At 34.9% G+C, this 26,459-nt stretch overlaps 1 protein-coding gene across 1 annotated transcript; it reads right to left on the reverse strand.

The window, feature by feature from the left end:
* Positions 1 to 24,036: 24,036 nt before the first annotated feature.
* On the reverse strand, positions 24,037 to 25,469 carry LOC139431141 (uncharacterized). Its single transcript, XM_071198756.1, has 2 exons — positions 25,237 to 25,469; positions 24,037 to 25,171 (listed from the first exon to the last, which is right to left on the reverse strand). Coding segments are annotated over exons 1-2 (900 nt in total). The 5' UTR covers positions 25,238 to 25,469; the 3' UTR covers positions 24,037 to 24,272.
* Between the last annotated feature and the right edge of the window lie 990 nt (positions 25,470 to 26,459).

Genomic DNA, 26,459 nt, shown 5'->3' on the forward strand with positions numbered 1-26,459 from the left:
CAAATTCAATTATATGAGTAGGCTTCGGTTTACCAAGATCCCTGGTACCTTTATACACTATACATTGATCTTCTAACTTCAAAAATTTCTTGATCGATAATATAATTAGCGAGCCGGTTACGCAAAAACGTTGAGAAAGCAGCTTCTAACTCCATCAGTACCGAAGGCCAGGCGCAGATCGGAAGACGCTTTGCATGTAGAATGGGGTAAGGTAAATCCAACTGAAGTTCGGATACATTTTTCTTCCGTTTAAACTCAGAGAGGCCCAAATCTACATAAAATGCAAATTAAATAGTTTTTATTAAATCACCAAGGTTAAGTAAAGTCCAATGCACCACGCCAGCGGGAGTGTTAAGTTAACTTGTGGTTACAATAATGCTGAGCAATAGAATTATTAACGGAAAGGAAATACATACAGATAAATAGAAATTTAAACCGTTAATTCTAAGGAGCAATATTAGGAAGCAATCAATTAAATGTTTAAATTTAATTTTAAGTTTACATTTTCGATAAATTTCATAACATCCATCATTAATATCATTAAAATCTCCATAATAATAAAAATACATTTTCCAAACGCAAAGTTCATGATTTGGTTATTTCATGTATTTCAAATATTTAATAAAGAGATTTCTGCTAAAAAAATGAATATTACAACCAGTGAAGTTCAAAAGAGCAAATTGTTTCTACAAAAATTAACTTATGCTAAATCAGAGCATGAATATGACACAATTTACAAAGAAATGATAGACAATGTACTTGAAATTGTAAAAGATTATTATGAAACAAACTGGGCCCCTATTACTGATCAATGGGTAAAATATCTGTCTTTCCAAAATTTATGTCTATCAAATACTACAATCAGTTGGAGAACTTAAACTTTAATTTAAAAAGCGTAATAAGCCGATATAGCCCTCTAGAAGATTTTATCAAGCACTTGTTTGTTTACATAAACAGGTTCCGTACTGGACAAGACGTCAAAATCTCACAAATGTTAAACAAGCGTTTGGCAAAGCCGTTTAAGACTGGATCTGTGAAAGCGTTATATTGCGAACTTTTGACGACATTTGCATATGAAAAAGTTGAAAAACAGCTTGAATTGTCAGATTCATGTACTGACTTCAAAAATATTGAGGATGACACATTTTTGGCTATATCGACAGAAGGACTGTTAAAAATAACACCATTAGATTGTGAATGCATGTTCCGTAAATCCAATCAGTTACCCTGCAGACATATATTTAAATGCAGAAAACTTTTATCATTGTCTTTATTCGAACTCGTCCATCTGCTTATGTCTAAACAGATGAACGAGACGGTACTCTGAACAAATACTACAAGAATGTGAAAGTAATTTGTCAACTAATGTTGAATTGGTTGAGACAGCAAATACCAAGGAGATAACAGTTAAAGTAACCAATATAAAACCAAAATTTATGACAAGTCACCAAAAATTCAAAATGATTGATGACCAAGGGAAATAATGGCTAAGTTATGCAGTGAAGTGTCAACACCAATATTTCACAAAAGATTAGATTTTATTCAAAATGTTATTAAGCTCTGGTCTGAAGGAAAAGATACTGCTTTAAACAATATATTCTCTGAAAAGTTTGAAAAAGAGGAAGACATTGAAAATAATGCTTCTTTTTTTAGAATATAAACAATTATAAAAACCAAATGGGCCTCAAAGTCTCAATTTATTTAAAATTTTTTTCTTTCTAAAATATATTTAAATTTACATGGTACATGTTTCGACTTTCGTCATCATCAGCCAAGTCTATAAACATCAGCAACAAATATATTAAAACGTTAAAGTAAATTAAAGTACTACTTACAGTCAAAGGTGTAAAAAGGTAAAATACATCAAAGAATAAACACGTTCAACACATAATCACAATCGAAAATACTTATAAAATAGCGAAGCGAAATTTTCTTCTATTTTAAAAATAAACTATTTCTAAACAAAATAAAATTATAGAACGAACGACCAAAACAAGAAAGGAAAAAAGTCTGTCAAACAACACGAGAAGAAACACAGTGAAGCGGTCAAACAAGAAATATTGACGAATAAAAATCGGTATTCGTGTAACCAAATTTAAAAAGAATATAAACATCATCAAAAAATTATTAATATTTAAGAAAAGAAAACAACGGTTTATAGAAATCATCATTAATTTGATCATTAAGTAGGTTGGAATTCAAATTTCTTTTCTCTTTATCAATTTCTAGTCTTTCTAATAAGTGAAGTTTAAGACCCTTATCACATTTATGAATTAATTTAACGTTGTCATAGTCAATAATATGACCTGTTTCGATGTGGTGTTTAAAAACGTTAGATGATAGTCTATTTTTGTGTTTTTGCATTCTTGTGTGTAATTTCCTACCAGTCTGACCGATGTAAATAGCTTGACAATTCTTACACTTTATAGAATAAACACCGCTATTGTTACAATCTTTCTCAATCTGTTTGTAATTCGAAAAAATGTCAATAAGCTGATTATTGCCTTACTAAAACTTATGTTTACGTTATATTGTTGTAAAAGATGTTTAATTTTACAGTTAATTCTGTTGTAAGTGAGTGACTTGAAAATATTATTGGATTTTATTGTTGGTGTATATAGAGGATCGTGTTTAATAATATTTCTGTACAGAATGTTATCAATGATTCCTTTGGGAAATCCATATTTAGATGAAAGTTTGAAGATATAATTAAGTTCTTTAAATCTGGATGTATTGCTAATGGGGTATGAAAAGACGCGATCAATGAATGAGCAGAATGCAGCAAGTTTGTGGCTGTTACAGTGGTTGGAATCGTAAGGAATAACTATGTTAAGAGAAGTGGGTTTTCGAAAGATTTCAAAATTGAAGTTTTGTTGCTCTCTATTAATAGTTAAATCAAGAAAATTAAGTTTCTTATCACTTTCGATTTCTAGAGCAAATTTTAGTTTATCGTGTATATTGTTCATGTAATGCTACATATCAGTGAGATCTGAGACGCTACCATTCCACACGCAAAAAAAGGCGTCCACATAGCGGACCCATTTTATTATATTTTTGTAATAAAGATTTTTATTGCTATTGATGTATTTATTTTCTATATCATTTAATTTATATATCTTAACTTTAACTTTTCCGTTAAAACGACAATAATTTTGGTCGATTATGTGTTTGATGATATTAGTAAGGTCAGTGGTAAGATTTTTGTCTTTAAAATATTTTGCAAAGATGTTTTCAACTATTTTTAGTGTATAATTAGTATCAACGTTGTTGTAAAGATTACTAACATCAAATGAGACAATAATGTATTTTTCAGGTTTTATGGATTTAATTTTATTTATAAATTCTAAAGAGTTTCTAACGGCAAAGTCAGGTCTAAAGTCGATCTCTTTAAATAAATCTCGAATAAGTGTGGCTAATCTGGAGGTAGGAGAATTATAGTATGCAGTTATTGGTCTGATGGGTAAGTCTTTTTTGTGGAGTTTAATGAGTGAGTAGAGCTGTGGGATGAAGCAATTCATAGGTATGAGATTCTTGGTATTAATCCCTAGTTCTAAGAGGTTACATCGAAACAGGTCATATTATTGACTATGACAACGTTAAATTAATTCATAAATGTGATAAGGGTCTTAAACTTCACTGAAAGACTAGAAATTGATAAAGAGAAAAGAAATATGAATTCCAACCTATTAATGATCAAATTTATGATGATTTCTATAAACCGTTGTTTTCTTTTCTTAAATATTAATAATTTTTTGATGATGTTTATATTCTTTTTAATTTTGGTTACATGAATACCAATTTTTAATCGTCAATATTTCTTGTTTGACCGCTTCATTGTGTTTCTTCTCGTGTTGTTTGACAGACATTTTTCCTTTCTTGTTTTGGTCGTTCGTTCTATAATTTTATTTTGTTTAGAAATGGTTTATTTTTAAAATAAAAGAAAATTTCGCTTCGCTATTTTATAAGTATTTTCGATTGTGATTATGTGTTGAACGTGTTTATTCTTTGATGTATTTTACCTTTTTACACCTTTGACTGTAAGTAGTGCTTTAATTTACTTTAACGTTTTATATATTTGTTGCTGATGTTTATAGATTTGGCTGATGATGACGAAAGTCGAAACATGTACCATATAAATTTAAATATATTTTAAAAAGAAAAAATTTTAAAATAAATTGAGACTTTGAGGCCCATTTGGTTTTTATAATTGTTTATATTCTAATACTATAACAGTCTCATATGGATTTCTTACAATCTTTTTTTTTATTCTTCTTAATTCTCTATCCAGGTTTTATTGTGGGGAGCAAATTTGGCATCTTATTTTATTTTGGGGATTAAATCCATTCCGAACAATCTCTTCGGAGAACCATATCACTAGTATAGATTCGCCGATTCAAGAACCTCCTCCTCGAACCTGCGTTCTAGGAGGAGGTTCTTGAATCGGCAAATTTTTTGGGGGTCAGAGGAGGTTCGATGAGGAGAGGAGGTTCTTGAATCGGCGATTCTTTTGAGGGTCGGAGGAGATTCGATGAAGAGAGGAGGAGGTCAATTAACTTGAGAAGGTCATGTTATTTTGACAAAATTATTAAAAATCTATCTTTATTTAGGTTATGTTATTAAAAATTTATCTTTATAACCTGTTTACCTAGATGAAAACAATTACTATGTTTATCCTTCGACGCTTCTCAATGAACTGTTAATGTTTTTGATATATCTCTTAACTTATTGTACACAAAGGTATACGGTTTTAGCACATGTAGGTATACAAATAAGTGAGTCATGATCTACCTGCGGGATATTTTTTTAAAATTTATTGTGTAAAGGTATACGGAGCTTTAAAATATGCGAGGAGGTTCTTGAATCGGCTAATTTTTTGGGGGGATACGTTCGAGGAGGAGGTCAATTAACTTAATACTAGTAAGTGAGTCATGATCTACCTGCGAGATATTTTTTTTTAATTTATTATGCTGAAGTATACGGAGTTATAAATATACATGTATACAAACGCACTCGATGCATCCTCCTCCTCCCAATAAGTTTCAGGAGCGGTGAGGGTTTATAAACGCCTGCGAAATGTGGCATTGACGTAGTTCTTTCATAACAAGTAGAAGTGTACAACATTAAATTGTAAAATGGTCGTGTGTGAGGATTGTGGAAAAAGTTTTACTCGAGTTGACAATTTAAAAAGACATCAACGATTATCTTGTATTGGCAAGAGAATCAAGCTTGACGCACCGCAAATTCCAAAAGCAGTAAAATGTGAGGCTTGCGATGATTATGTAAATAGACAATGTTACTCTGCACATTTACGAAGCAACGCACACAAGCGTAACGCTTTTGTTATAATCGATGACGGAGTGGAGAGAATAGCTGGAGCATTCGGTGACAAAATCGTCAGTTATCGAATAAGTGAAGAAGTTTTTTTTGTGGATTTGGATGAATTTTCTCATAGAATTCGAGAAAAAATACTAAATCTAATACAAAGCGCAATCGATATTCACCGAAATGTAAAATTAAATATGGAATGTTTTGGTTTGTATTTTTTACAATCAAATAAAGACTGTGAAATAAAATCATTCAATACGAAAAATAAGGTAGTATCATTAGCGTCGGATCTGTATAAAATATATAAGGAATTTATTGATGAAATTTCATCAAAAATGTCAGAATTCCAGGAACGAGATTCAGGTAAGCGTAATGTGACATAATATACCTATATATTAAAAAATAAATGTTTCAATATTTTATTTAGGATGGACTTTAATGCAAATTCTCTATATGGAGTTAAATTTAAACAAATATAATCCTATCAGAGCATCTAATTACATCGATCTACCATCGCAAATAAAAGCAAAGCGTGCTGTGATAAATATACAAAACGCGGATGATGCATGTTTTGCATGGGCTGTAACATCCGCACTACATGAACCGAACGGTTTACCACAGAGGACATCTTCGTATCCGAATTACCTAGACTGCGGCTTAGACTATTCAAATATTGTTTTTCCAGTTAAATTACGAGATATACCTGTATTTGAAAAGCAGAACAAACTATCTATTAATGTATATGGAATAAATGAGTATTTTAAAGACGGTGTTATGAATTATGACATAATTACAATGTATATATGTCGACAAAAAGAAGAAAGACATATTGTAGTGTATTAAAGTACAAACATGTTTAAAAAGCCTCCCCTCTACTCACGATCGTCGATCGGTGCGCAATGCCGATCGCCCCGACACTGATTAATGGGTTGTCATAAGGTTAAGTGGTATTGAATATATTATAGTAAAATATGTACGTAGTTTTTATTCATACACTACAGTGGCGACGAGGATATTAAAGAATGGTTGACAAAGAAGATGAAACACGCGGTAGTATGAGAAATATTGGTATACAGCATGAGTTCGATCCGAAAAATATAGAATGGACGGTGCATCGAGGTCGGCTGGAACAATTTTTTATTGCAAATGGTATTGTCGAAGACCGAATTAAGAAAGCAATCCTCATCAACAGTTTGTCCCAGGAACCCTACAAGTTAGTAGAAAGTTATTTAATGCCAAAAAAATTATCAGATTGTCCATATGCGGATATAATAAGCGTTTTAAACAAATTTTATTCTAAGAAAAACGTGATCTTTGCTGAGCGCCATGTTTTTTACGCCGCAAAGAAAGACGTTTATGAAAACGTACAGTCATGGGCAGTTAGAATAAAGAAATTAGCAACTAATTGTGAATTTGAGGCATTCCTTGAGACTGCGATGCGGGACAAATTCATTGTAGGCATAGGCGATAGAAAAATCATAGATCGCTTATTTGCCGAAGACGACAAGTTAACCTTCGAGAAGGCGGTCGAAATCGCGGAACTGGTTGAGTCAGTTTTGGACGGCTACGGGGTTGCGGCGAGCGAGGCTAGCGGCGGCGTTTCCCGATTCAAGACCGAGCCCGTAGAAGAAGAAATCCTGCGGCTGGATCAGCGATGGCACAGAAATAGGGGAAGAGTGAAGTCGGAGCGAGGCGGACATGGTACAAGATTCACGCGCGGCCAGAGCGGCCGAGCTTATGCAGACACGACGCCGACGTCAGCCGGTGCGTCATCAGCAAGGGGTGACATCCACGGTGGTGGCGGCGCAGTAAGGTGTTATAGATGCGGTAACGTAAATCACAGGGCAGATAGATGTAAATATAAAAATTATATTTGTAATTCTTGTGGCAAAATAGGACATTTGAGCGCAGTTTGCAATAGTAAAAGAAAAGTTAATTATTTAGATATTTCATTAAATAATATTAAATCAAATGTTGAATTATTCAAACCTATAATGGTTAAAATTACTGTACTTAATAAAGAGTATGAATTTGAATTGGACAGTGGAGCTGGTATATCAGTTATGTCAAAAGATTATTGGTTAAATAATTTTGGTCACTATCATTTGTATGAAACAAATTTACGGTTGGTTAATTATTGTGGATCTGAACTTAGAATGATAGGAAAAATTAAACTTTAAATTACATATAATAAAAATAGAAAATACATTGAATTTTGTGTGGTAGATCATAATGGGAAATTACCATTATTGGGTCGTAATTTCATTAGTGAATTTAGTTTGGCCTTACAAGAAATTAAAAGTCTGCAATGCAGAAATACAATTAAAGATTATCTTGCGGAGAAATATTCTAAAGTTTTTTCAAAACAATTGGGTACATTTAATAAATTTAAGGTGAATTTAAAATTGAAAGAAAATTGTACTTTTAAATGTTATAAACCTAGACCTGTTCCCTATGCTCTAAAAGAAAGAGTTGATCAGGAGTTAGATCGGCTATTAAGTGAAGGAATAATTTCTCCTGTAAGTTTTAGCAGTGTAGCAGCACCTATCGTCCCTGTACTTAAAAAAAATAATACTGTCAGAATTTGTGGAGATTATAAAGTCACGATTAATCCCTATTTAATTATTGATAAATACCCACTTCCTAAGATCGATGATTTGTTTTCAAAATTAAAGGGGGGTAAACAGTTTTCGAAAATAGATTTGTCACAGGCTTATTTACAGTTATTGCTCGATGATGAGTCCAAAGAATTAACTACAATTAGTACACATAGAGGTTTGTTTAAGTATAATAGATTACCCTTTGGTGTGGCTTGTGCTCCAGCAAAATTCCAGCGTACGATGGAATTACTGTTTAATAAAATGGATGGTGTATGTTGTTTTATGGACGACATCTTGATCGCTGGTCAAAACGATAAAGAGCATTTACATAGATTAGAGCAAGTTTTTGAAACTTTGCAAGATTGCGGATTGACGGTGACGGGAGAAAAATGTTCTTTTTTTGTACCATCAGTTTCATACTTAGGTTATGTAATTGATAAGAACGGACTTCATAAATCGATGAATAAAATAAAAGCAATCACAGAAATCCCGAAACCAAATAATGTCACCCAATTAAAATCATTCTTAGGAGCAATTAATTATTATCACCGTTTTATGCCAAATATACCAAATATGTTACACCCATTGTATGAATTAATTAAAAAAGATGTTCCTTGGTGTTGGAGTAACGAATGTGATCAGTCATTTTCAACAATTAAACAAATTTTAGCTTCAGATCAATTTTTAGTTCATTATAATCCCGATTTACCAATTCAATTAACAGTTGATGCTTCAGAATTCGGGTTGGGAGCAGTGCTTTCCCATGTTTATGAGTCAGGAATAGTAAGACCAATCTGTTTTTCGTCCAGAACTCTTTCAAAATCTGAGAAAATGTATTCACAGATAGACAAAGAAGCATTAGCGATTGTATGGGCAATAAAAAGATTTTATCAATATTTATATTGCAAAAAGTTTATTTTGTTAACAGATCACAAACCATTAGTGTCTATATTTGGTCCTAAGACAGGAATACCTACGATGACAGCTAACAGATTGCAAAGATACGCATTGTTTCTATCTGGTTTTGACTTTGAAATTAAATATGTCAAATCTTCTGAGAATGTTGCTGATTTTTTGTCACGCATGCCCTTACCTGAAACAGAAAAAGAAGAAGATCTATGTTACTATATTAATTATATTGCAAATAATACGGATATTCCTATAAATATTGAAACTATTCGTTCTGAATTACAAAAGGATTCAATTTTATCACAAATTTATACTTACGTTAAGTCAGGTTGGCCTGCAAATTGCAATGATTATATTAAACCATATTTTAAAAGAAAAAATGAAATAAATATTGAAGACGATATACTCGTCTGGGGTTATAGAGTAATTATTCCTGAAACTTTACGAAAAAATATATTAGATGAATTACATTTAAATCACTTTGGAATTGTTAAAACAAAGAGTCTAGCGAGATCTTACATTTGGTGGCCTTCCCTAAACAACGAAATAGAAAATATGATTCGAAATTGTTCATCTTGTAAAAGTATAAGACAGACCCCACAAAAAGTTTCCCTACAGAATTGGCCCTTGGCCGGGGTGTGGGAAAGATTACATATTGATTTTATGGGTCCTATTAACAATAAATTTTATTTAATTGTCATTGACTCATACTCAAAATGGCTAGAAGTTTATTCCATGTTATCAATAACTTCTTTAAATACGATCAATAGACTTAGGGAATTATTTTCTAGATTTGGATTACCAAAAACAGTTGTATCTGATAACGGACCTCAATTAACATCACAAGAATTTAAAAATTTTTTAAAGTCAAATGGTATTACTCATATAACTTCACCTCCTTATCATCCAGCGTCTAATGGCAGTGCCGAAAATTCTGTAAAAACTGTAAAGAAATTTTTAATTAAAGTTTTGAAAGATTCAAAGAGAAATCTAGCCAATTTGAATTTGTTGTTAAATAATTTTCTTTTGGATTATCGTAACACAGAACATTGCAGTACTGGTGAATCACCAGCAAGAATATTTTTGAATAGACCCTTAAGAACGAGATTTGATTTAATCAAGCCGAATTCTATTCAAAACAGAGATAATAAAACGTCTGCAATTATTAAAGACAATATTATGGCTAGTAATAATCGTAATAAATACAATTTTAAGGGGGGAAGAAAAGTAGTATTTTCAATAGGACAAAAAGTTTTGGTTAAGGAAAATAAAGGTAGCAAATTTAGTTTGATTGACGGAAAAATAACAAAAAAATTAGGAAAGTTTGTATATATAATATACTTACCTGATTCAAATACTTACTGTAAAAGACACGCGAATCAAATGATAGAATGTAAACAAAATAATAGTAGTAATGACAGTCATCCTTACCTTGATATGTTAACACATTCACATGTAACTTCGGGTGTTCTAATGAAGGCACAATCAATTAATAAAAATTTAACAGAAACTAATTCGTCACCTTCACTAGTTCATCACCTCACTTGAGGAAGATTTATCTTGTAATGTAAATCGTCCAATTCGTAAAAGGCGTCCTCCCGAACGATTAGAATATAATTAAGAGAAAATGTTAAGTTTTGTTTTATTAATTAGTGTAAATTTTTAAGGGGAAGGAAATGTAGTGTATTAAAGTACAAACATGTTTAAAAAGCCTCCCCTCTACTCACGATCGTCGATCGGTGCGCAATGCCGATCGCCCCGACACTGATTAATGGGTTGTCATAAGGTTAAGTGGTATTGAATATATTATAGTAAAATATGTACGTAGTTTTTATTCATACACTACACATATAAATTTATTATTGGTTACAAATGATTCCGGCAATAGTCACTATTGTTGGATAAAAAATCTGTCTCGATTACTATCATCGCAAGCATCGCAGAATGGTCATGAAAAGTATATTTGCGACGGATGCTTGGTATTCTTTACGTCAGAAAATAAACTTATCCGTCATCAAAGTGACGATTGCACCAAGGTAAGGGCAATTTTACCAACAACAAATTTGAAAATAAATAAATATGGAAATGAAGAAAAGGAAAATATACTACAGTTCGAAAATTTTGAACGACAATTAAAAATACCGTTCGTGGTGTATGCAGATTTTGAAGCATTACAGAAACCGATCGCCGATGCGGAAGCAACAGAACTTAACGATGATAATTCATACTCCGTCAAATGTTTCAAACACGAACCTTATGCATTTGCATATTATATAAAATGTTCATATGACGAATCATTGTCGAAGTTTGAAATATATCGCGGATGTAATGCTGCTCAAATTTTCATGAGCAAGTTGGAACATGACGTTCTGAATATATACAAAAATTATTTAAGCCAACCAAAAGAAATGCTCCCATTACCACCTATAGATAGATTAATACATGAGATGCAGGATATCTGTCACATTTGTTCGCACAAAATAAAAGAAGGTAATAAAGTGTGCGATCATGATCACCTAACTGGGTTGTATAGAGGACCCGCACATGCTGTATGTAACATCAATTATCAATTACCAAAGTTCATACCGATATTCTTTCACAATCTTTCGAACTACGATTGTCATATGTTTGTGAAAGATATGGCATTAAAAGAAGAAGACGTGGACGTTATAGCACAGAATAAAGAAAAGTATATATCATTTTCGAAAAAAATTATCGTAGGAGAAAACATTGACAGCAAGGGAAAGCTAAGGCGGGTTCATATGAAATTGAGATTTGTGGATTCATTTAGGTTTATGGCTTTATCGCTAGAGAAGTTGGGTTCATTTTTGGAAGACAACCAATGCGTTCAAATCAGAAAATATTTTAGGAACGAAGAACAGTTTCGACTTATACGTCAGAAAGGAGTTTTTCCGTATTCCTTTGTGGATTCATTCGAAAAGCTGAATCTTACCGCTCTGCCAGATCGAAGTAGTTTTTACAATACTTTATGCGACGATAGTATAACCGAAGAAAATTATTGTCGTGCACAAACGGTGTGGAACTTGTTTAACTGTCGCACTTTAGGCGAATATAGCGACATTTATTTAACGTCTGACGTTTTACTTTTGGCGGACGTATTTGAGAATTTCCGAACCATCTCGATGAAGTATTACTCTTTAGATCCATGTCATTACTTCACAGCGCCGGGCTTCGGTTGGGATGCATTATTACGAATGACAGGGGTAAAATTAGAATTATTAACGGACATAGACATGTTACACTTCTTTAAAAATGGTATTCGCGGTGGATTAAGTATGTGCACTAAACGCAGTGCGAAGGCTAACAATAAATTAATGATGGAATTTGATGAAACCAAAGACCCATCTTATATTTTGTATCTCGACGCTACGAATTTGTATGGACACGCAATGAGACGAAAATTACCGACGGGGGGATTTCGATGGCTATCAGATGAAGAGATTCAAAAGTTAGATATTTACAATACGGAAGACGATTCCGAAAAGGGTTACGTGTTCGAGGTAGATTTAGAGTATCCGGAAGCAATACATGATGAACACAACGATTTGCCATTTTGTCCAGAACGGATTGTACCCCCAGGTTCAAAAAATGCAAAGTTAATAGCAAATTTGGAAAATAAAACAAAATACATCATTCATTACGTGAATCTAAAGCAGTGTATCAAGTTCGGATTGAAACTAACAAAGATTTACAGAGTATTAGAATTGAAACAATCCAACTGGATGCGGAGCTACATCGATTTCAATTCCGATAAACGTGCGAAAGCTAAGAATGAATTTGAAAAAAATCATTACAAAGCAATGAATAACATCGTATACGGTAAGACAATGGAAAATGTGGAAAAGCGAGTGGATATAAGACTAGTTACCCACTGGGAATGTCGTCATAAGAAACCGGGCGTGGAAGCCCTAATAGCTAAACCAAATTTTAAATCTTCGAAAATATTTTGCGATAATTTGATAGCCGTTCAATTGAACGTCGCGGAAGTTCGTTATTGCAAACCGCTGTATATGGGTTTCAGTATATTAGAGCTTTCGAAAACCGTAATGTACAGCTTCTTCTATGATTACTTAAAAGTTAAATATGGAAATAACATAACACTTTTATACACCGATACTGACTCCCTAATCCTAGAAATTACTACTCAGAATGTATATGAGGATATAAAGGAAAATATTGAATTTTTTGACACGTCCAATTATCCGTTAGAGAATATACACAATATACCTCGCGGTCGATCTGTGTTGGGAAGAATGAAAGATGAATATCCAAACAGGTGCATAACGTCATTTGTTGGAACAGGAGCTAAGGCGTACTGCATCACCTTGTTGAATGATAATGTAAAAAAGGCTAAAGGAGTAAAGAAATATGTTATAGATAAACATTTAAGCGTGACCGATTATAAACGTGTGGTTGAATGTGGCGGATCGGTTCATAAAAAAATGTACATTTTTAAGTCAGAATTTCATACTATGTATACCGAATTAAAGAATAAAATTGTTCTTTCATCGTGCGATGATAAACGATACATATTACCGAACGGATGTAATACTTTGGCGTGGGGTCATTGGTTGATAAAAAGATTGAATACGAATAAATGAATTTAATTTAAAAAAATTGTAAAGAATAATAATAATGTATTTGTAATGTTCGATTGTTAATAAAGTCTTGTAAACTTTTAAATAGGTCTTTATACGTTTTAAAGAACGTTAGTTTTTGAGATCCAAGAATTATGAGACGGACCTAATCCTAACCATTCCACAAACACTTGATTTCCTTTTCGCCGTAGCACTTTTTCCACCAAGTAGACGTCAGGATATTTAACTTTTTGTAATTCCTCTCGATAAAAACCACCCATAATTTTTTCATTGGATGCATCTTTGAGCAGATATGTTGTTGGGAAAGTATTACGAACAGAATGTATTGTAAACACTTCGTTAGACCAATTGGGAGTATAGTTTTTGGTGAAGGCGTGTCGATGCTTGCTCACTCTGACGTGATCACCGACATTAAATTTTTTGGTATAAGGATCGGCAATTTTTATGTAATTATAAACAGTTTTTAACAGTGTCGGTGCGTTTCTGTTATTTACCTCGCTAGGTTTCATTCCTATCGTCCTGTGAACTTGGTTGTTATAATCCAGAATTAATTTGGGAAGCAATTCCAACCAACGATAGTTACCTTGCATACTAAATTCTTTCCACATTTTTTCTTTTATTGTTCTATTAAACCGTTCAACAATAGAACTCTTTAAATTGGAAAATGAACTGTAGTGATTGATGTGATATCGTGACATGAGCTTTTTAAAATCCTCATTGTAAAATTCTTTTCCGTTATCCGTTTGCAGATTCTTCGGTATGTTTTTCCGCTTTTCCGATAGAATTGTTTCCATAGCTCGCGTAACTTCTTTGCCAGTTTTGTTTTTTAGTGGTACAGCCCATCCATACTTTGAGAAAGCATTAATAACTGTTAGAATATATTTAAAATTACCATTTGCTTTTGAATAAGGTATCATCTCCACTAAATCAGCTTGAAATAAGTCCGTTAAACCTTTTATAATAACACGTCTGCGTTTATACTTTTTTCTCGCGGACGCGTGCAACTCGTTTACGACGGACCTTTTAATATCGCTCATTTTCTGGATATTTCAATGAGCAGTTCTACCATAAATGGTTTCTTGAGTAAAGTGGTCTTCGTTGTGGGTTTGCAAACTATTTTATCTCCAAAGGAGAGAACATTTAACTTTTTATTTGGATCGAAGATACTCCCGTTAATAATCATTTCAACGTCTCCTTCAAATCGGTATTTCACTATTTCACCAATATATAAAAAGTTTATATATTTACTTACGTAACCTAAATTTTGAATAATGTAATAATTATCCGTTGTATCCGTAGTTCCATCTCCGCTAAACGTAAGTATTGTTGGTTGTTTGAAATATCGTTGTAAGTTTTCACGTTTATTAAAATGAGCAGCAATGTTGTGTCCGTGTACGTGTTTACCAAACTTATCGATCGTCATACTAGACGAATGTTTTCCGAACTTGCTTAAACTCATCTGCTCTAGTTCACAAACGTCGGTGTTTTAAAACAAAAAATGTGAGAGTCGTATATTTATGATAATATTTTAACGTATAATCTCGGCCTCTGTTAGCTCCGTTATTATTGATGATATTTCATTGACATGTGCAGAATGACCTGCAGTTTGCGAGGCCATCAACAAACGCAGTCTGTCGACAAGTTCGTTGGGATCGTCCCAATACTCGTATTCGATAAGAGCCCCAGGAACGACTTGTTTTTGTAATGCACCACCGACTTTTTTCTTCGGATTCGGCCAGTATTTAGCCCAATGCACCTTGGGTTTGTTACCTTCAACGATAGGCTTGATAATATTCTGAAATTTCTCACTGTCGTCCTCAGTAGTCATACCTGCCTCTGGAATGTAATTAATGTACGGAGCATTTGAACGTAGTAAGATATCTTTGTAGTTGCGCATGTCCTGAATTGTAAATTTGCCCGGTTCGTTTTTAAATAGTAAATCATATAAACCAACGGTTCCCGTATATTTGAAGTTTCCAACGTGAATATCCTGATCCTCAAAGTGAACAGGACTGACTCCAATGTAGAAACCTTCGGGAGTTTCGCTAACACCGTATTAACGATCATAATCATCTTTTAAATCAGTTGTTAAACCAACAATATACGTTCTGGGCAAAGGATGAAACTGACTCAAAGCGGCTTGTACCTCTGGAGACTCCAATCTTTCTTCTATTTCATCTTTAAGTCGTTCTATTCGATTATGTGCGTCCGAAATAAGAGCTCCGGTATCCTCGCTAGAATCGAGGAGTTCTTCTTCTTCGCCCGGCGGAACTTCATATACTTCTTCTTCTGCATGAGCTAATGGACCAAGAGGAGAAGACGTGGGAGAAGATACCAACCTTTTTTCAGGAGTCGATGTAGCAAATTTTCGTCGTTGTTCTTTTAATGGAACTTTCGGTTTTCGAATAAAATATTCGGTCTCGGTTTTAGCTGGTACGTCAGAAATATCCGGCGAGTAGCGTTGTATCTTAGATATCAATTTTTCTTCTTTTGGAGATAAACTTCGTTTTGGAATGGATAGTAAAGGAGCAGTGTCAAGTTTTGCGACAATATCCTGTAAGGGCCTTGCGATGGGTGCATATGCGGTTTCCGACCGAATCCTTGACTCCTCTAAGTCTTCTTTTAAAGAACGAATTTTGTCTCTCACGACTTCTCGTGCCGCGATAAGTTCTGCAGCTATCGTCTTGTTCATTGTATGATGTATGTGAAGTTACTACGAACTGTACAGCTGAAGTCGTTAGTTTTAAACTTCAATGAATTTATCAAAACCCTTACGGTAACGTCCCTTAGATACACTACAATCTAAATCAATAACTAGGATGCCGTGTCTATTCTCCCAACAAGCATCGCTAATTTAGCCGATGAAACTCCATATCGCTCATTATGTGATCTTCAAATACGTGTTTTAAATTTGTTAAGTCTTGTTTAAATAACACCAAAAAGTTACAATTATCGCGAACTAATTGTTTTGGAATTGCACTATAACTTTGACAAATTAGAAAACAATCAATGTTTTTATGCCGACCATACGAAAAAAATTCCTTAATGACATTTTGACCTGTACAGGAAACATCGTCAAGTACGACTACCGAATATTCTTTCGCATCTTCCGGTCGAATGAACTCGTCTATATTAGAAAATTCATAGTAACCGCAATCTTTTATACGTTCAATTAAACGTCTTAAAAAATCGTACTTATTTTGGTATAACGAATTAGAGCATAAGTACAAGTTTAGGAAGCGCAACCCATTACGTGCAACTAAAAGCGATAACATAGCATTTGTTTTTCCGACACCTGAGGGTCCTACAATTAAACCTCGCTTACATTTTCCACCAAATGAATTGCTGTGTCTTGTAAAGTGGTCTTCGATCGAACCATTACAAAAATTTACTATAGGCAGTGTTAGAAGTTGCGGTAAACACTTTAATTTCTCGTCAATCATGATTCTCGTACTAAATGAATTATAACATTAACAGGATAAGACTGAATGAAAATATAGCAAAAGAAACTATATATACATATATTTAAGAATAATAATAATAATGATAATAATAATAATAATAATAATAAGTATAATACCTTAACCATTTAACCTAACATAACCTAACCTAACCTAAGGAAGAGGAGGAAAAATGGTTACCACTCCTCCTCCTCTTCCTGCTCATCCCGCACTTCATACGGGGGCGGAGGCGCTGCAGGTGTCGGTGTCGGAGGTTCTATCCCAGTCGAACAATGGTGTATGTGCATGTTTTGAACATGCACCTGCCCTCTCACCACTGCCGACTCTGAGACAATACTGTTTACCTAAGAAGATTATGAAATTAAAAACGTGCAAAAAAGATTATAGATATAGCCTACCAGCTGAAACAGGGTATCTACTTTGACCTCCAATGACGCAACTCTTCGCTCCAACGTGAGCACCCTCCCGAAGTTGTTACTACTGGACATCTTTTAGCTAGGAAGGGAAGTTATTAGTATATAAAGAAGACAAAATGAATTCTGCTTTTTTCATTTCAACGGTTAATGTTGCAACGGTGATGTCGAGTGACGTTGTTAAAGAGTGGTTAGAACTCGACGCCAGCCCTTCCCTAAACTGTGCAAGTTCTCTCAAAGTGGTCTGCAATTGAAGTACCTTTGCATGAAGGTCTTTATAAAAATTTTGATACAAAATATTAATTTCGGTCAAAATCTCCTCTTTGGTTGTTTCTACTGCTGCACACATTGCATTTGAAAAAAGGCTGGCAGGTACATCGGAAATGACTGAAGTAGCGGGAATTGTGTCCACCCTTAAGATTTGTACTTTCGGGCTTAATGAGGGAATTTCGATGGTAGGAATGTTTATGTTAGTAGGGGGAGTGGGAATCGACGAAGCTTTAGAAGAAGAAGCCTTAGAAACAAAAGCTGCATTAATAGCTTTAAGGTATGTCCGGTTTTCGGTGCAGTGTTGGGATACCGCCATTAAAGAAAGAGAGTCGTTGGATTCATCGCCGCTAGCCACTTCCGAGTGTGTCACTTCAACCTTTGACAGAGTCGCAGGTTCAACTGACACACGCTTGAGTTTGGTACTTCGCGAACGAGCACGGTTCTCCCGTCGAAGCTCTCTATACTTATCTGGCGGTAACCACACACCTGCACCCTTCTTCCGGTATTCACGGTTCCCGACTTTCGACGAAGTGAAAGTGAAAGGTGTTTCACATTCTTATCGTCGACTTTCGAGGAACCTGCGATGTTTGGAAGCGCCGTAGCTTGCTGCACATTAGATTCAACGTTTGGATCCATCGGCTGCTCATTAGGCTGCACGTTTGGAGACAGAGCCTTCTCAACAGTCGACATGTTCAACAGGTTTATGTCAAAATTGTTTAACAGAAAGGATTCCTGGCTGGCGAAACCCGGAGCAGTTAAATCAATTTGACTAAAACCGTCTTGAGACATCTTGATAAGAAAAGAAAATTAATTAATTTTATTTTAATAAAAAAAAACATGTATACTTACATCGCTTGATGAAAAATACAGTTGCACGTTAAAATCTAACTGCAGAGGGTGCTTGTCAACAAAGTGCTGAATGATAGGATATGAATGATAAAACGTTCGAAAAAATAAAGTTATGCTTACCAATAAAAGTTAACTTGAAAAATAGAAGGAGCTATAGGAATGAAAAACACAAGATTAAAAACAATATATGCCAAGAAAGGAGACTATACTTACCAGAAAAAAGTTGCTGAAATTACGATGTTAAAAACTGATCGGTCTAATCGAACTGATCAGCAGTAAGCTCCTGTAGGAATTGGGAAAAAATATCAATTTAACATAACAAACAAATAAACAAGTTGTACTCACAACAACAAAGTAGAACGAGCTGTTATGATGAAATAAAACAAGAATATATTATATAAACATGGAAGTAGAAAAGGTTACTTACCAAATAAAACACGTCAGCAAAAAAAAGAGAAAGCTGAATGAGCAAGGATATCTAGGAGTGGAAAAAAAACAATTTTAAATATTATATAAACATGCAAAACAAATATAGTTTTACTCACCAAAAAAAGAGAAAGTTGTAGAAAGAGCTGTAGTGATGGAGAGAAAATGAACGTTATATAACCTTGATAATAAAGAAGGTTGTACTTACCAAAAAACTGAAGAACACAAACACTGAAGTGACTTTCAAAGGCTGGGAGGTGCCTTCTTATAGTAGAGTAATGAAGGGGGGCGTGGGGTGGGGCGTGGCAAGGGGGAGCAGTGGGGAATGGGCGGAGTTAGAGTGGGGGTACTTTTTTTCTGGTTCAACTTTCCTGGCAACTGGGGGGGGGTGAATTTTAGATTTCCCCCACTCCCATCCCCACTCTTCCATCTCCACTTTGGGAGGAGCCTGAGGAGGAGCATGGGAGGAGCATAGGAGGAGCTTCAATAAACAATCCTTTTCCCTTTTTCTTTTCTCTTTTTTGCGTTTCCCAATGCGTTTCCCAATGAGGCAAATTATAATGTTCAAAACAGGGCAGCTTGCTTTGTAATCGCTCATCGTTTCTATACTTCAACGGTAATTTAAACCAAACCGCCGCCAAATCTAATGGCTTTACTTTATTGATATAATAATCGATTGGTAAATAACATAATTCGTAGTTTTTAATATTCGCAAAAGATAAATCAGATTCGTATCTTTCCATAATATCCCACACTTTATTAATTATAAAAGTTGAAAGTCCCAATCTGGTAACTAACCGCCAAAGACGTTCCATCTTGAACTGTTCTACCGCTACTACCCGTCTGCCTTTCTCAATTCGTTTACATATAGTTATAGATGTCTGAATACGTATGAAAATAAATAAAAAACATTCGATAAGGAGCACATACTTGGTCTTTTTTTATGATAGGGACACATCGGCGCACCAACCTCCAATTTGCATTCATTTTCCGGCAATTCTTTTACCGGTATTGTTAAAATTATTCTTAAAAATGTAGCTTTCTCACGTCCTTTTACGTACGCTACTTTTGTCGAACGACACAAATAACAAACGATCTCATCGAAACGAGACGCAGGAACAAACCCGTCGTTCCAATCAATACAATGATGATGACTCATTAACCAATTCGCCGTATTGCGAAATTTGGTAGATAGTGAAGAAAAGCTTCGACTAGGTTGAAACACGTAATGACTTATACAATGATTACTGTCGTAAGAAGCCAGTTCCTTTGGGATAAATTCTTCATCGTTTATCGTGAAACCTTGAATGTCTAAAATAATAAAATCCCTTTGAAAAACCATAATATCCATAATATACCACTATATGCAAACGTTTCCTTCGATGTTTAGAGATACACTAAATGACGTTGCTTCAACAGTACCACTATATTAATTGCTTAACCATTTTCGTAAGAGGCGAATACACAAATGCTCTGTCATGCAGAATTAATGCGTAAGCTGTCGTACCCTCCGGAATTGGATTTTTCGTTGAATACTCGATTTTTATTTCTACTCCGCTTTTATGTATTGCTTCCTGTTGATACGTGCAATCGATTCCAATTAACGGCGCGTAAGTTTTAAATTCTTCCGGTGAAAACAAAGGTTCGCTTTCTTGATAGTAGTATGCTTGCTGAAATCTTGAATACATATTATACAAAATCGCATAGTGATTGTTATCAAAATCCACATTCAAATTATCGTACGGAAAACGTTCTCCATTCAAGAAAACGGTTACGTTCGTTAAGTTTATATTATCAAATAATGCCATGTTTCCTTTAAATATACCCTTTCGATTTGTTTGAAATCCGATGATTATAAATCTAGGCGTTTCCAATTGTGGAGCAGTTTTGACGGCCCAAGATTGCTTCGTAGTTTGAGGTAATTGAGGGTACTCGTGTATTTCCCAGGATCGAAAAGGAACGTGAATGTCTACGTTTCTTTCTGATAGTTTTGTTAATGCCAACTGTTCGCGTAATCCCACCGCCACGTGAGGAACTCTCCATATAATTTTATTAATGATCAATTTCAATTTTTCGTCGTTCGGAGCTGCTGCTGGTTGAAAGATGACGTCCGTATCATCGTGTCCGCGAATTAGCACAAGTTCCTGTCGAACGTTCATCATGATCTTTCTGAAATCTTCTGCGAATCCTAGCAACCTTTTTAGCGGAACGCTAAGACCGAAATTTCCACTTTTATCTAAAGCCTTTGAAACACCTGCTATATCATCTTTCCAAGGTTTTATGTGCCAACCGGCGTTCTCTAATTTCACCACCTCGTTCTGTGTAGATGAGAAATAACCCTTCATGCATGAGCTTATACCGACGTTCCGCACACCATCAACATGTACTCCGTTAATAAGATATCGAATATCGCTAAACATAAATGCAACGGGATTGTTAACCAATTGCCCCGTTGCGCTGGCATCTTTTGTTATACTTCCGTCCGCGGCTAACTTACGAACGCTACCCTCGACGTATAGATAACTCTCGCTCGGTAAAGTATAATTATCTATTTCCGGAATTGAAATTCTAATTTCGTAATTGTTATCGAACGTGGTCGATCCAAACGGTTGATGCGAATGGAATTCATAACTTACGATAGAGTGATCTGTTTTTATCTTATCGGTTACTTTTAAAATGTCCATTACTTTAACACTTCGTATCCTAACTGAACTAAATACCTTCGATTGACTGGTGATAATCGATGAATGGATCGTCTTCTACTGCCGCTACGTTGACTGATGACGCGCGCTTTATAGTTTTCTCTTTTGTTTTGATATAACACTGTCATAACGTTAGTCAAATTTAAATAATTCAATTTATCGATCTCAGGTGAACTCTCACTGTTATTTCTTCTTCTCTGAAGTCTACCAAGTTTCCGTCCTGATCAAGTATACGTACTGTTAAGCTACTAATCACGTTCGTTAAAACCGGTAAATAAATAGGCAGTTGTGGTGATTCGATTATTTTAAAACCTGCCGGAACGTTTGGGAAAAAATGATATAAAACGTGCACGGGAACTCCGTTATTATACGATCCCGTCACTAAATTACAATAAATTTGTAAGGCGTTCGTTTTATTTATGTTTACTACGAAATCGGATTCCACTTCCGTATCTCTAGGTAATATTTGAGGCTTGAAGCCAAGTAACGGCCCTATAGAATTATCGCATGCAAAATTAATTCGACGCGTACTTTTTATTAAAGAATGTTGTGTGTTATTATTCCCCTTAATCCTTATTACGACTCCTTTAGCGTGTCTTTTGTCTAGCTGTTCATTCACGAACTCGGCAATATCATCAATATCGTACGTTCCAACAGGTACTATTATATTGTTTTTAAAATGTCCTGTCTTATCTTCGTATTGGATTACGTTGTTGTTTTTATTAACGTTTGCTAAACTATTAAACGTTTCGAAATTCAAAAGAGCCAACTCGTAACTACCAAATTCGTTCAAATAGATCGGAGGATTAAAATTACAAGTCAATTCAGATGACTTTCCAGTCAACGTAAATGTATATGTCGTGTGTATTGCTTCTTTCTCCATTACTTCTGAACGTCTAAACGTCTCTAGACTCTAATAGATCCTTTTATTACTTAGAAACTTCAGACACAACTGTCCGCAATTTTGATCTATTTCTCTTTGATATCGACAATAATTATACTTTACTTGACCACCCCTACCGTCTGACAGCAAATATTGTTCAATTTCTAATGGCGGTCTTAAATCACCGTAACTGTCGAAATAGTATATGTCCTTGTCGTCTTTCTTATAGGCGACCCAATGAGTCCCTCGTCCTTTCAAGTTGTCCAAGTTAACAATACCTCTTTCCTTCTTTTTAATCTTACTCGGGAGATTGTCTCTCATAAATATACCCCGGAAATGTGGAATTTTTAGTACTTTCGCAAACTTTTCCAACTCGACGTTAGTTAACGCACGACGAGGTATTCGAACTAGTTTTTTGAACTAGTGGTTATACCGCAACCTTTCTTATAGGGTTTATTGAAGTAACCTGTGCCGCCAACATTATTCCCCTTTCCTTCAATAAACAAACCGCAACCTTTCTTATATGGTTTTATATAAAATCCGCTACCTACGGCCTTTGCTTCCATAGCCTTGTTATGTCTTCGTTCTTCATCTAATTGCTCTCTAGCTGTTTTCGCGTTGTTTATAGTTCTTGCAATAGCGGCAGCACCACCGCCGATACTACCTAGGGCACCTAAAGCTGCGAACAGGGGAATTAAAGGTAAAAATCCTCCCGTTTTCGGAATTCGAATAACTCGACCTCTAGGTCCGGAAATTCTTTTTCTTATCTTTTTCAAAGCTCCGTATGCCGCTTTAACGTTTGTCAACAAATTCTTAGCACCTGATCTCGATATTGCGTTGCGAGCGAATCGAAGTGCATCTACAAAAGATATAGCTCCACCACGCTTTACACGCGTTCGGACTTTTTTTAAAGGTCGTAGATTCGTATGGTAAGGTCGTAGAGGACCCGTATGATTTCTTTTTCTACCTACGCCCATACCGACCGCTACTTTTGCTTTCATTAAGGCGGCAACTGCGGACGATGCCACTTTTTCTCCAAGAGTAGACTCTTTATTTCGTATTCGTTCTTTCGCTTCTTTATATAATGCTCTGTCTGCGTCGTGTCTAAATTTTAAATTTGAACTGACCGTATATGCTATATCGTGTTTCTTACACGCTTCGTCTAATGGATTCACGCCTCGATCTCCTCTCGATAATCTCTTTTCCAACTTGGTACCCGGTCCACAAAAATTATATCCTGGCAAATGAAGTTCTATCGGAAGTTTATCTATCAACTTGTTAAAAAATCCTCGACCAATTCGTTTGCCTGTCAAACGATAACTGTTACGATTAGGTTCTAACAAATTCATTTTTTAATTTCACTCCTTCTTCCTTTTCTTCACAGTTAAAAACTAGAAATGAAGCTCTGCTGTTGTGCTTTAAGCTTTTATTCCTTTTAAATATTTTACAAAAACAGTTTTGCTCTTAATTTATACTTAAATCTATTAATATTATTATTATTATTATTATTATTCAGCTACACTTAAATCTACTAATACCTATCCTAAAAATTAATTGTTACTCAGTTAAAAGCATTTCGATTACTCTACAATGCTAAAACGTTCTTGATATATATTTAATCTATAATCTACATCTAAATATTTTTCTAATAACTTATTTACGTTTCTTATCCTAGTCTTAAATCTAATTCCGTCCAACATCTTTTCTTCCCAGTCACTTATCCTTGATTGTCTGTAAGCAAACGTCCAAGTGTGCATTCGGTACACTCTATTTTTCGATTCGCAAAACGTCACTTTTTTTTCCATTTTATTCACTTCACATCTTCATTAATGCGTGCAAATCTAAATCCAGTAATACCTTATCCATACCGTATACGAGCAGTTCTTTAGTTACGCACAAATGTTCACTTGGTACACCGTTTGAAGCAACCAATATATTCGATTTTATATCACCTTGCATTGTTGATACCACATCGATCACGCTATCGTAATAATTTTTATATTCCATACAATTTAATACTTCTACCCTACTCGAAACTAAATCGCTAAGTTTCCACAATTCGTGTAACGAGTCGTAAGCCAGGTAAAATATTTCTGACCCCCTTTCCATTTTCAACACTTTTCGTACATTTTCTATCCATTGGCTGCTGCAGGTCACGCCGCTTACAACGAAATGTGGTGGTGTCGATAAATCACCAACAAAACTATTCATAATCAATTGTCTGCTATTAATCACATTTTTCCATTCGTCTTCGGTAAAAGTTATGCATTGCCCTTTTCCCATTAATCTTATAACCGGATCAAAATGTAGATTGGCAGACATGCCAACCGATATCCATTTCGTTCGACTTTTATTTAAATAATATGTACTCTCGGAGAATAATGGCGCTTGATTACCTTTTTGGAGATTATTTTTCACTGCTTCATTTAATACTACGTTACTTGTGAAAGGTAACTTTCCACAATTTTCTACATAATGTTGTTGATTGCTAGGAAATACGTACTCCGCTAAGTCGGAAGCCAACAAATTAATTCCATCGAATACCACATCCTTTTTTCTTTGATTATCACTTCCTAGCGACACATTTGTTGCAGTTGTCTCATTACAATTACCCTCCATTTTGATGTTTCGGGCAGGTTTTTTATTTTCACCCTTTTCAATTGAATTTACAGCAGCTCTCTTAGTTGGACATTTGGGGTTCGGTCTGGTTGCCACTAAACATCAATATTATTGTTTACATTAGTACATTATCTACTTGTATTACATTTGAATTACTTACTCGTTACGTTAAAAATCCTCTGTACTAAATGCACCAAAAATCTACACGATATTTTTAATATGTACTAAATACACAAAAACCTTACTCTGAAGCACAACACTCTGCGGTACAACTTCGACCAACGTTTGTATTTATAGCAATACATAAGGTTGCTGGTGGGGGGAGTAATATTTCACATCATTACCGAATATATCTATTATACATGTTCTAACATGTCATTATATCGTGAGACGTCAGACAAAACGCGTGACAAATTTATTAAGAAGCTCTTAAAAAATATCTGGCAGGTGGATCATGACTCATCTACTACTAACAAGTTAGTTGACCTCCTCCTCAAACCTGTCCTCCCAAAAAATTTGCCGATTCAAGAACCTCCTCGCATATTCTTAAATACCTGTACACCTTTACATAATAAAATAAAAAATATCTCGCAGGTAAGTTATGACTCACTTATTTGTATACCTACATGTCTCAAAACCGTATACCTTTGTGTATAATAATAAATTAAGAGATATATCAAAAACATTAACAGTTCATTGAGAAGCGTCGAAGGATAAACATAGTAATTGTTTTCATCTAGGTAAACAGGTTATAAAGATAAATTTTTAATAACATAACCTAAATAAAGATAGATTTTTAATAATTTCGTCAAAATAACATGACCTTCTCAAGTTAATTGACCTCCTCCTCTCTTCATCGAATCTCCTCCGACCCTCAAAAGAATCGCCGATTCAAGAACCTCCTCTCCTCATCGAACCTCCTCTGACCCCCAAAAAATTTGCCGATTCAAGAACCTCCTCCTAGAACGCAGGTTCGAGGAGGAGGTTCTTGAATCGGCGAATCTATACTACTCATATCCACAGGGAACGGTTTATTTTGAGTCGATCTCTTGTATGTATGTATGTAAGCGTGGACTGTGTAATTTTTACGCTCGCACTTAGGCCCCAGTGGGCCCCTTGTGCATTCTCGCTTGGAGGCTTGAGGGGGTATGAAAAGGTATCTCGTTAAGTGACGATACCGCTTACTCGTTGTCAATGACGAGTTACCGCCGTCCCAACCCCCCCGACCCACACTTCATCTCGGCCGCAGCCTGGCAGAGCGTACGGCTAGCTCAACGACCTGGCGGAGCGCACTCGAATTTAAAAGCACAATTAGTCACCTTAGCGTCGCGATTAAAATTAAAGACACGTACGTCTTCGACTCCGAAACGAGCTATCGCGAGT

The sequence above is a fragment of the Onthophagus taurus genome, chromosome 8 (genome assembly GCF_036711975.1).
Source record: "Onthophagus taurus isolate NC chromosome 8, IU_Otau_3.0, whole genome shotgun sequence".
Taxonomy (NCBI): Eukaryota; Metazoa; Arthropoda; class Insecta; order Coleoptera; family Scarabaeidae; genus Onthophagus; species Onthophagus taurus.